General features: G+C 40.6%; 1 protein-coding gene across 2 annotated transcripts in view; it reads right to left on the bottom strand.

Annotated features, from left to right (window-relative positions):
- The window catches only part of SFRP (secreted frizzled-related protein), a 38768-nt gene extending 26850 nt beyond the window's left edge, over nucleotides 1–11918 (bottom strand). Inside the window, exons 1-2 of one of the 2 annotated variants that reach the window (XM_030976910.1) lie at nucleotides 11758–11918; nucleotides 10523–10654 (exon numbers count right to left, since the gene is read on the bottom strand). In XM_030976910.1, coding sequence (XP_030832770.1) covers nucleotides 10523–10598 — 76 coding nt within the window. In that variant the 5' untranslated portion in view covers nucleotides 10599–10654; nucleotides 11758–11918. 2 annotated transcript variants of the gene reach the window in all.
- Between the last annotated feature and the right edge of the window lie 1568 nt (nucleotides 11919–13486).

Genomic DNA, 13486 nt, shown 5'->3' with positions numbered 1-13486 from the left:
ACAACGCTGATTTCACAACGCATTGGCTCTTATTGCCGAGAAGAGCGAATCTACTTCTGAACGGTGAAACACATTCTCTGATACCTAAACAGAAGGCACTATGTCTGGCTCGAAACAATTGTTTTGATTGTTTATAGACATCAAAATGAAATATTTACTGAAAACACAGGGTCGGGTTCTATGATAATGTTCACATTATCACATATAAATAAAGACAAAGTGGTCGAAATCTATTTTGAAATGATTGATAGGCCTAGCTTTCTCTTTCAAAAAAAGAATTAAGAACAAAAAAAGTTTTATTCTACAAAATTATGTACGTACAAATGGGGGTACACCGTACAATACATAAATTAAACTGCTTGTCGTGTTTTTCATTTGTGTAAACAGCAGTAAATCAAGCTGGGGCATATTGGCAACATTTCAAATGCAATTTCGGTTGAGACCGATCATCATTTATATTATGTCGGAATTCTCCTCCATTATTTGTTATACACCATTTAAAGGACGGTTGTACTAGTTCGGCCAGAAGGGATTGGACCACACATCAAGGTCACTGACAGGTGGCTATCTCATTAAAGAGCTACCAGCTAGTATCTCTTTGATCCCATTAACTCATCTCTCAATCAACATACGAAAGAGAGGATCATGGGGGACCAACAGGCACCGATTGGGGAAGTTTTCTTTATAGAGGGAGCAAGTAGCTACTAGTAGGACAGTGGGGCTTTAATGCCATAGGCCTACTCATACCAAAATCAACGTGCTGCAGATCGAGGCTAGCCTTTAAACAAGGCAACATGTCTGATAGACGCCGAGCGACTAAAAAGAGACTTATCGCGAAAACCTGAGTAAACGCGTTCACACCGGGGTAGCGTTTCATGAAACAATTAGTCGGCGGTTTTCACCGACTAATATCATGTTCACCGACAATTCTTTTGTCACCGACTATTTTCCAGGCCTGTGATTGGTCAAATTTAGCCGGCGCTGACTAAATTGGCGGTGAACATGATATTAGTCGGTGAAAACCACCGACTGATTGTTTCATGAAACGCCCCCCAGGTATCTAGACTCATCTCAGCCGCTTAGCCAGAGTCACGAAGCCTTGTCAAAAGGCCAGATCGAGGCTAGCTTCACAATGGATTGCTTGCCTAGTAGTTTACTGAAGGTAATAGTTTTGACCATCATACCTGCCCCACCCATAGAGATCGAGGTGGGTGGTCAACATCCTGTTTGCCAAGAACCCTATAATGCTCCCAGATTATGTGCTTAGTTAGGTCCAATATACACAGCTGCAACGTCCGTCCCGGGGTTTATAAATCTTGTATTGAGTTGTATGTAAGGCAATTCCATTTGAACAACAAACAGCTCGAGCAGAAACGGCACATTTAAACACCTAAACAGAACAAACAATTGAACAAAGCAATGCTAAATCTCTACCAAGGAGCCTTCGAACAGGATCCACGCTTTGAAATCAAATCATAGCCCGTATGATCCGATCCTGCATTGTAGGTAAGCGGATCTGCCCATGTCCAAACATGTATACCACTGAGATAATCCCTCCCATCTCCCCGAATGTATGTACACTAGCTGTTCTTCATAAAGCCGGAATGGAAATGTCTTAGCTCTCTTCATGAATTCTTGATTTACAGTTTATATCTTTCCGGATCCCTCACTGATCAATAAATAATGGCCAGTAAAGATTAATCAAAGATTGATTTATTAAGTTCTGAAATCTATTTATATTCTATCAAGAATTGTCACAATCATAACATGAACACAAGTTTATGGGCCAGTGACAGATCTCTGCATTCTTGCCTACCACTTAGCAGACTTTCGATCATCTCGTGACCCTCTTGAACTTATCATAAAGCATGTCATCATCTCGAGATGTATTACGTGTAGAGACATGGGAAGTATTGAAAGGTGGAGAAGGGCATCATCCAGATAAAAACACACCAATAGTAAATACACTCTCATGCACGTACCACACACTCACAGGCAAAACGTACATCATCATGGTGATGTGTAATGTATATATTGGGCATGATGGGGCAGAAATCCCGGAAAGGGGCTTCCCATATGATTTGAAAAGGATCAAATGGTGAAATATTCAAAAGAAATAAAAATAACAAGTCAGATAAAGATAAACTTCTGGTAAATATAGAAAAATAAATTCTCTCAGATTCCAACGATTACAAGGAAATGACATGTGCCAAACAATTTTGGTATGAAATGTATAGTGGTTGAGAAATGAGCATATATAGAAAGATAAGGAAATCAAGGTAAGAATTATAGGCCCGACACCTCTCACTATGTGCGCTATGTGCGCATGGGAGATGTGGCTTTATCGAAGATGATGCCCAGTAAGTTCTTTGTGCGTTCGTTTTCAATTCACTATGATCCAGAACGAATCATAGCAAGTTTCCCTCAAAATACGCTTCCCATAATACCAGAACTCAAGATTAGCGTTAAATACATTTAAAATCAAATAAACAACTTAGATCACTTGGTTAACAAAATATTTGCATGTACTTATTTTATAGACTTATTTATTCGCAGATAGATATCATGGATATAATTATAGACTTGACTTGTGATAACGCTATATGGAAGGTAAGAAAGAATCAAAAGCGACTAGTATGAGATTCTCAATATCATGATAAATGTGGAACCAGGGGTAACAATCAATGTTTCATGGTTCTCAATATAAAAATGAGCATAAAATGACAAACATGTGCATGTACTATACGGCCACCGTGTATCTCTCTTCATCCTGGTATCCAATAGTAATGAGATTGAGGCGTCTCATTCCACTTATCAAACACACTATTTGTCAATGCCCTTTACTACTTCCCCTTGTCAATTCACAGCACACAAACACACCGGAAGATATTATAGGCATACCTGTAAACACGAGCATTGATGCAAGCCAGGGTAATACTATTTGAGGTGGAAACTCCATCGCAGTAGCGCTGTGACAGGTGTTCTCTTCGATAAGGGCTCCAAAGTAATGAATGAACGGAGGTGGTACAATGCGCAGACATCACATACACTTGTTTTCATTTCCGTGAACAGGATAATGGAACATCCGGGGATTTTATTACTTTAATTAGCCAATCACCTTCTGTTTTTCATCTGTTCAGCTTTTCCGGCGCTGTGATTGGTTAGATTTCCGGGCCAATTTTATGACGTGCTTGCTGCCCATTTTGTAACGCCGGATCATTCGTTTGAGTGTCAATCAATCATATATGCGTATGGCCAGGGATATATCCCTGGTATGGCATGATGGGGGAGGGGGGGGGGGGGGGAGGGGGGAGGGGAGGGGAGGGGAGGGGGAGTCGTATAAGTTCCGATATTCGGGTAGCCAACAACTCAAATTGTCCTCATTGAGGTCAGCGAGTTGCTCGAAAAGCTTCATATTTGTGCAGCGAGATGTCCAAAATAAACAACCTCATATTTGGGCAGAAGTTTTCCGACCAATAATTTACAGTACGTACACAGTTATACATACAGTATTAACATTAGAAACTAAAGAGTTGACATTCGGGCCAAAGCAGTAAGCCATAGAGCATATAATAGTGTCAATCACGAAAAACGCCTTAGCATTTACATGTATTACAACCATTCCTGGGCTTGAGACGGTTAGCTAGACTGATATATTTGTTGAAATGTACATTTTCCCATTGATCAGAAATAAATAAATTGTATTTATCTCCCCGATTTGGAGGGGGGGGGGGGGGGCACAACCGACCACTGCTCCTCGCTTTTACCGATCGAAATGACCCCGAAAATTCTTTTTCTTTCTTTCTTTTCTTTTTAATTTGTTTTTATTGTCTATTTTTGCTTCCTGGATCTTGTACAGATTTGTACATCCGAAAGAGAATTCTAAATTATCATACCTTAATTTCCACCATATTTTTTCGCTGAAAAGAAAAACCTTCATGTGAAATCTCATTATCTTACGACACCCGTAGGTCTCTCTAAGAAATTCCCTGAAAATATAAATTTTGACCGGATCGACGAAATTTTCAGTTTGCTAGTTTGTGAAATCAGCGCTATTATACACATTTACAACTCCTCTATTACATGCAGCTTCACGTATCATATTTTATAAGATGAAGAACAACTCGTAAGAAACTTATGGAGGTCCTGTACGACCTTCAGGGTTCTCGTGGTAATATGTTTCCCGATGAGGAGGGGGATCTCGGGGAGAGATTCTTCGATAGCATGTAACTGAGAAGGAAAGTTTGCCCCCCCCTCCCAATCCTCCTAACTTTTTGGAATCCCTGTATCCAACTCAGTCTCAGTGTAATAATTCAACAGCTTTGCACAGTATTTAATGCTGATAATACTGCTGAGCTGCAAATTACAGAACATGCATCGTATTGGTAAAGCATTCGGGTATGACTACAGGGCCCTCAGGGAGAACAGTATGAATACTGATGAGGCTACCCTGGGTAAACAAGACATATTATTATTATTATTATTATAATCATTTCTCAATCGTGATAATAATTCATAAAATGTTACCCCTACTTATGCTACAATACAACTTTATCGTATCCTTGTCATTTGAAAAATTCTGAAGATATATTTTCAGAGAGTACCTTGGTAGTAGAGCACTTAAGTGGTCCCGTAACTGTGAGGTTTGGGGTTCGAAACAAAGACAATGTAGGTCTAAATGCCTTTAACGTGGCATTAATCCTATTGCTTTCTTAGCGGTCAGATAAAGATCCTCATCCAATAAACATAGGGCTAGATATTCACGTTAGTCGTTAGTCGAGATACAACTTGAGCATGTATAAGCTCTTTTTCAGGAGGGGGGGGGGGGGGGGGGGGGGGGGTGGGCGACTATATCGAAGTCGTAGTCCAAATCAATTTAGTGCGTGTGCAAAACTCCCCCTCCCTGTTTCAGGTATATATGCGAGAAATTAGCTACGGCTAGGGGAGAGATGGGGTGAGAAAGAGGAGGATAAAGGACAATTATTGTTAGACTATGAGGAGGGATAAAGAAGTGTCGTAGTCGAGTGGTTTAAGCGCTTGACTTGAAATTCGAAGGTCGTGGTTCGATCCCGGACACGGCAACAATGTCATTTGGCAAGGTATTAATCTTCATTTGCCATACTCGACCCAGGTGAGGTAAATGGGTACCTGGCAGGAATTAATTCCTTAAAATGCTAGAGCGCTGTAATGGCAGCTAGGCTAAAGCCGGGGTAATAATTAATCTGTCCAATAGAATTGCCTAGATCGACGGCGCTATATAAATGCCTATTATTGTTATTATTAAGCTATGGTCACAAATTAGAGCAGCGACCGACCGATCAGTAGCCTGCTCGGTAGCTGCTGGAATTAGGCATCGCCCAGCGATTAGTTCGGTGCCCGGGCGGCGACCGCCCAGGCACCGAGCGTATTTTGGGCGGCGAGTGAAAAGTGGGCAGGCGCCGCCCAAATTTTAACTCCGCGCTAAAACTTCAGCGGCGACCGAGCGATGCCCTAATAACGAGCGGTGACTGGCCGGTCGCCGCTCGGTGGCCGGGCAGCCGCCGGGCAGAATTGGTTAAAAACCCGCCGCTCGGCCGCCGAGCAGGCTACTTTTGGGTAATGTGACCATAGCATTACCCAATGGCAAAATGCATGCTCATTATGGCAAGAAGGAAAATACATTCGATAGATAGGCAAAAATAGTTTGAGATAAATCGTTTCAACTGATGGATTTCGGCAGCCCTGTACCCCTTTTTTGACAGTCAAACTACAGGATCATGATATAAATCAATCTTTAACTTTGTAATTGTATCATCGGTACGTTTTCAAAATTATGTTACTTATGAAAGTAGAAATAAATCATTTCATGGGCGTTCCCAACCTGCCCAGGAACATAACATAGTCAAACATCCGTCACAAGAGGGCAGTATTGATAGAGCTAACAGACTGCTAAATCAACAGCTCATCATCTTATTGTATCGATTTAATGCCAAACGTCATCTATTCATTAAACAAATATATATCATTGTAATCATAAGTTTTCAGAAAAAAAGAAGAAAAAGAGTGTATTTTCTGATGGTTATTATTTCGGATACAGCCATGCATGAGTTTTACCTATGTGGGCCTATATCGAATTAACATGTGTATAAATGTTCTGTTTTGGGCATCCAAAAACATTATTATTAGTACTGTCCATCAACTTAATATACGATCATTACACTGCATAGTAACATGTATTATATATTATTATATAATATAGGGCTTATAAATTCAGATAAAATATCGATATGATATGAATGTTGAAGTGGTTTATGTTTATTCTCTCTATATATACTCGATTTATGTTGTACTTATGTATCATGTCACATGTAGATTTTATTTATTTTTCTCTGTGAATAATGCATGTTAACGCAAATTTCCTTTTGGACCAATAAATTTGAATTGAATTGAATATCAGCTATGCAAGGTGCTCAAGGCGCTTGCTATATCTCAGGCTTTACATGACTAACAATGTCGGTGCTCACATCAACTAGGCACCTGTCTTACACGAACAAAATGTTTGTTGTTTTGTTTTGGTTCAATGCAACCCATTATACTGGATTAGAAATATGCAGGGGGATATCATATCGACATCTTTTTCGTCTTTTTTCCTTTCTCCCTTTATTATTCTCTCGTTTTCTCCATTTTATTCCATTTCCCCTTTTCTCCTTTTGCACGTACCCCTACCCCGTGTCCCCTTATAGCTACAACACTGTTCCGGGAAATTCCTGCGAAACACGAAACCTTCTTGTGACGCCTATGCAGTGGCAGATCCAGGGGGGGCCCGAAACGGCCGCGGCCCCCCCCCCCCTATTGGCGGCGCAAAAAAAAGGAAGAAAAAAAAAGAGGAAGAAAAGAAGAGAAAAAAAGAAAGGAGAAGAGGAGAAAAAAAAAGGAGAAGAGAAAAGAAAGGAGAAGAGAAAGGAAAAAAGAAGAGAAAAGAAAATAGAAGAGAGGGACCGAATTTGTGTTCCCTAAATTTCCGATAAAGAGTTACTTTTCACGAAACAAAGTCCGGCCCGCAATACACAAAAATCCGGCCCGTACTGACTTTACACACCGGAGACAGAGGGGTGCTTTCAAAGAGAGGGAACATAAATGTGCGTACCCTAGATAACACTGAGTGGGGGGGGGGGAGAGAAAAGTAGGGTGAGAAAGGGGCAAAGACAAGGAAATGGCGCTAAGTGACAGTAACGACAAATATGGGAAAACTGTAATCGGGAGATTAGGGGACATTCCAGAAGGCTCATTGGCAAACGTTATTGAATAGAGGGGGGCCGGGCCGGCCGCCTAAAATCTCGAGCCGCGGATTCAAAGTTAAACGTTAAGAACAGCCCCTGCGGTCATCACTCTTTAGTGAGAAATTTGAAAAGGGCACAATATTTTGGATGTCTTTTAAATAGAAGTTATATACTCAACAGTCAAATTTTAAATTAACGGTAGGGCCGCTTCACAACTCTTATTTTGCCCTTCATTTGGATCCAGCTCGTATCGACTCGCTTGTGATTGTATTAGAACTCATGTTGGTAGTAATCATGGACAGGGGCGGCGATCCTGGGCCCGATATGGGGACAAGTCTCCAGGAAATTTAGAAATATAGCTAGAAATAAATATAGCGGAAAGAACGTACATATCGGGCTTAGGGATTTTTTAGAATGCATAATTTCAGCATTCAACATTGCAAAATCTCGCTTGGTCGCTACGCCCCGGCCCCGGCCCTCGCCCGATAACACAAAAATTATGACGCTCCCGGCCGTGATTTATCCATGGTAGGTGTAATAGAGAACGGTACAACGAATCGTCTTCTTTCTCCAATAATTTAATGAAATGTCAAAGCTTCCGCGCATCGCTCGGGAGGGGGGCAACTGAATTCAGACAAGGATTGGGAGTCGAGAATGGTAAAACGAATCATCTTCTTTCTCAAATAATTTAATGAAACGTCAACGTTTCCGCGCTTCGCTCGGGAGGGGGGGGGGGGGGCGGGAACTCAATTTAGACAAGGATTAAGAGTCGAGAACGGTACAACGAATCGTCTTCTTTCTCTAATAATCTAATGAAACGTCAAAGCTTCCGTGCTTCGCGCGAGAATGGGGGGGGGGGGGGAAACTCAATTCAGATAAGGAAAAAGAGTCGATGACGGTGCAACGAATCATCTTCTTTCTCTAATAATTTAATGAAACGTCAACGTTTCAGCGCTTCACGTGGGAGGGGAAAAACTGAATTCAAAGAAGGATAATAATTTAATAAACGGTCAAAGCTTACGCGCTACGCGCGGGCAAGGGAAAACTTAATTCAGATAAGGATTAAGAGTCGAGAATGATAAAATGATCCTCTTCTTCCTCTAATAATTTAATAAACCGTCAAAGCTTACGCGCTATGCGCGGCCAAGGGAAAACTTAATTCAGACAATGATAAAGAGTCGATGACGGTACAACGAATCATCTTCTTTCTGTAATACTTAATGAAACGTCAACGTTTCCGCGCTTCGCGCGGGAGGAGTGGGGGGGGGGGCGGGAACTCAATTCAGACAATGATTAAGAGTCGAGAATGGTACAAAGAATCGTCCCCTTTCCTTATAATTTAATTAAACGTCAAAGCTTCCGCGCTACGCGCGGGAGGGGGGGGGGGGGGGGCGGGAACTCAATTCAGACAATGATTAAGAGTCGAGAATGGTACAAAGAATCGTCCCCTTTTCCTTATAATTTAATTAAACGTCAAAGCTTCCGCGCTACGCGCGGGAGGTGGGGGGGGGGGGGACGGGAACTCAATTCAGACAAGGATTAAGAGTCGAGAATGGTACAAAGAATCGTCTCCTATTCCTTATAATTAATTAAACGTCAAAGCTTCAGCGCTACGCGTGGGAGGGGGGGGGGGGGGAGCGGGAACTTAATTCAGACAAGGATTAAGAGTCGATGACGGTACAACGAATCATCTTCTTTCTCTAATAATTTCATTAAACTATGAAAGGCCAAAGCTTCCGTGCTTCGCGCGGGAGGGGGGGGGGGGTGAATTCAGTCAAGTAATAAGAGTCGAGAATGGTGCAACAAATCTTCTTTCTATAATAATTAATGAAAGGGCAAAGCTTCCGCGCTTTGCGCGGGCAGGAGGAAACTGAATACACCCAAGGATTAAGAGTCGAGAATGGTACAACGAATCGTCTTCTTTCTCTAATAATTTAATGAAACGTCTAAGATTCCGCGCTTCGCGCGGGAGGGGGGGGGGGGGGGAACTGAATTCAGACAAGGATTAAGAGTCGAGAATGGAACAACGAATCATCTTTTTCTCTAATAATTTCATTAAAACTATAAAATGTCAAAGCTTCCGCGCTTTGCGCGGGAGGGGAAAACTGAATTCAGAGAAGGATTAAGAGTCGAGAATGGTACAACAAATCGTCTTCTTTCTCTAATAATTAATGAAAGGTCAAAGCTTCCGCGCTTCGCGCGTCATGGGGGGGGGGGGGTTAGCGAGCTACCCGCATATGATTTTTTGATATCTTTTCTCGTTTATTTTGGTTATAAATAACACTTTCACAAAATACATATTTTGCTCAAATTGTTGCTCGCTCGCTTCGCTCGCTAGCCGAATTGTGAAACCAGAAAGTTACTTTTTCGGATAAGAGGCTATAGCCCCCCCCCCGATGAAAATGTCAAAAAATTGTAATGGTATGATGCTTCTTATATGACCTTGAAAAAAACGGTCGGCGCAATTTTCAAACTTCCGGCCCCCCTTTGGAAAATCCTGGATCCGCGCCTGCTATGCGCTATCTCGAAACATTTGAACATCCTGTAAAGACGCTTGGAGGACGTGAAGGGACCGTCGCGTGTTTGCTGGGCTCGGACAAATTCAGATTACTTCTGCCCTAAGTTTTCGTATAGAAATGTTTCTAATTTGCCCCGAAAGAGAGATCGTGTAGTTTGAACTTATATTATAATAATGATAATAATAATAATAATAACAATACTAATTATAATAATAATAGTGGGTTATTGTATAGCGCTCATGTCTGTCATACGTGCCACTCCTGGCGCTCCTGATTATTACCCTCGCTTTAGCACGGCTACCATACGGCGCTCTAGCATTTCACGGAATTAATTCCTGCCAGGTACCCATTTACATCACCTGCGTTGAGTGTGGCGAATGTAGATCAATGCCTTGCCAAAGGAAATTATCGCCGCGGCCGGACTCAACAGTCCGGTGATATATCCACCGCAGATTGTTAACCTCTAGAATACCATTAAATACAAAACAGAGAAACCAACAAACAGAATATCTAACAAGCATCGAGAGGAGGAACATAAAACGTTGTCCGTCATGAATAAGTATTCCTGAGGTTTATATAATTCCTGCGTGCGAAATAATTTTTGTAGGATGTTCTTGTTTTGGTGTTTAACAGCGTTGGTCTATTTCTTGTTATTGCACATGAAATGTTATAGCTTAGCTGAATTACTGTGTAAAAATAGAGCTGTAAAGTTGAAGCAAGGGTTAGAAGTTATGAAGTACATACCACATTCTAACTCGTCACTCCCATCCGAACATTCTGGTCGACCATTGCACAGCAAATCAATCGGGATACATGGCATAGTCCCAGAGATACACCTGAATTGATCAGCCTGGCAGCTAGGCCGCTGGTCAGCACCTACAAACAAAATCGCAGATTAGTCTACAATTGAAAAGAAATTCACGGTAATGTAGTTGTGCACTTGAATCAAAAGAATATGGCGCATCTCTAGAAGAACCGCTTTTTAACGAAAATCACGGAAAATTTAAAAATATTATAAGCGCACCGTCCACGAATTGGGAATTTTAAAATTTCAAATCACAATTGATGGTTGATTCATGTTAATATATTTTCCATATACATCATCACGAGCTGATGAATTTCTAAAATATCATGGTAACATTATGTAAGCAATGCATAATGGAAAGCGGATGACCAACACCAAAAATTGAAAGAGAGAGAGAGAGAGAGAGAGAGAGAGAGAGAGAGTTGCATTAACAATTAAGTGGAACATACAACGTCTGTGGATGTCAAACACCTTGATACAATTCCTGGTAATTGAGATTTTCATATTGTAAGGTACAAGGATACAAGTTTTTAAAACTAGGCTCATGTAAATTCCCATGTATAAATGCTAATGTTACAGAATGCCGAGTAGTTGATAATAAATATTGTTTTGTAATAACAAGTTTAGGGCTTGGTCAGACCTGACCAACAACGACAACGGCAACGACAACAACAGCGACAACGAGATTCCCACCAAACACGCCGAAGGCTCCCCCTGCATACAACATTGTCGGGTGTAAATCAGAAATGTTATAATGATGACAAACATATAATCACAAGATTAACAATCCCCCCTGTCCAACCCACCCTTTGATCCGCATCACGATCATATGAAACGATTACGTCATGTTTGTAAGCGCTTCAAGGAGGTCATTGCCTATTGAGCTAGCTCCAACTTGTTTGTTTGATAGCTATTATTTTCGTGATAAATCTTGTTGAATATTCATCAAAATATTTTAGTGAATATAAAGTAAACTAAATTCGCATCACACTATTTTAAGGCAGCCATGGTGGCCAAGAAGGGACATCGCGAATAGACTAAATCGCGAAAAATTGGCGATAAAATTCACGACGTCGCCAATTTCGTCGTGAATAATTCGCTATTTGGTCTATTTGCGATGTCCCTTCAGGGCTACCATTGGACCAAGCTCTATGGATGAAAATAGTAAACCTACATTCCAATTCGTCGCTCTGATCGTCACATTCTGGGAGACCGTCACACCGCCATCCAACGGGTATACATGCGATAGCCCCTGACAGACAAGTGAATTGATCAGGTGTGCATGTGGGCCGCTGCTCATCAATCGTTTCATCAACCGTCTCATCAACCGTATCATCCACTGCAAGCAAAATAAAACCAATTGATCACAATTTAAATGAAATGGATATGATAGCTAAAATACTGTTCTGTTTAATTGATTACCCGAGAAATTGGCTTATGCATTGATATTAGTCTAAACTGTTTATATAACGCAATGCAATGTTTTGATCAACAAAATAGAGAATGATCGTGCTAGTGATATTTCTTTGTAATAATGGTAACTGTTTCTCATGAAGTGTTTATCAGTTACAACGTTAATACCCCATCACTGGATTATGTTACAATGCTGAACAGTGCACACTCTCCATGGAGCATTCTAACATAATCTTTTTCTGAATAATACCATTTTGAAAATTAAAGACTTGTGTATTTTCAGCTTGGACACTAAACAATTACCTTTGCCTTTTAATAATATGTTCGTAAGAAATGATTTGATTCTTAGTTACCTCACTCGCCAGGCGAGCTTTTTCATCTACCATTAAATAGAACATCTTTTGCGCAAAAGACATTGTTTTTTTACATGTCCAAAACTTTGGAATTCTCTTTCAAATTATATTATACAGTGTAATTCGATACAAATTTCCAAAAGGAGACTTAAAAGCTTTCTTCTGAATAGTTACTAGGTTTTTGCATTCCCCAATCAAATATAATTTATAGTGTGACTTTATGCAACTTTGATTGTTTGTTTTTATAAACATGTATGTATTTATCAATGTTTTGCGTTTAAAAGTGATTTTTTTTTTGTATTACTGAATCAGTTAATTTTATTGTTGTTTTTTTTGTTCTCATAAAATAATAATTCAGAATAATTACTTTTACAGGGGGGCTTACACCCTACAAGCTCTGCTTTTTAGTCCTTCCCTTTCAATTTCATGTTTATTTGTTTAATGCATTGTATTGTGCAAATTGATCTATATGTATATAAATATGTGAATATGTTAAAATGTTCCATCATTGTAAATATGAACGATTGAAAAAGGAAAAATAAATGAATTGAATTGAATAACATGTCGCCCTTTCGCATGCGCGCGCATACTAATCCAACGACACCGACGTTCACATTCCGGGTACCCATTTAAACACCTGGGTGGAGAGGAGCAATGTATATAAATAAAATGCCTTGTTCAAATTGGGACACAAGTTCCGTGCCGGTGATCGAACCCACGTCCCTTGCATTCCCAGGGGAGTGAGATAGACCACTCGACTATGATGACACCTCGTTGGAATCTTGATCAGATATTTGCTTCACGTACTCCTTCTAACAGTAAATGTGCATTTTCATAATTGAATAATAAGTTGACTGGCATAGCTCCGCGGGGCCGGCATGTAACGTGTAAGAGTGGTGGTGGTGCAGATTTTTCTTCTGCCCCCAAAAAACGATTTTGCTCATTACGCCACTGCCCCTGAAAGGTGAGCTCCCTGGAATGTTTGCCCCCTCCCCCAATCCCAAACTGTTGAACTTTCTGCACTACTCAATGTCTAATCACGTTTGTCCAGTTAATATACCGATATATTCTGGCAAAAACCAGAGGAATATCTACAAAGCACCTTTTTGGCTCAAAATTTAAATTTTACACACTACA

Source organism: Strongylocentrotus purpuratus, unplaced genomic scaffold (genome assembly GCF_000002235.5).
Source record: "Strongylocentrotus purpuratus isolate Spur 01 unplaced genomic scaffold, Spur_5.0 spur5_scaffold_1, whole genome shotgun sequence".
NCBI lineage: Eukaryota > Metazoa > Echinodermata > Echinoidea > Camarodonta > Strongylocentrotidae > Strongylocentrotus > Strongylocentrotus purpuratus.
This window is presented reverse-complemented; position numbering and strand designations above follow the sequence as displayed.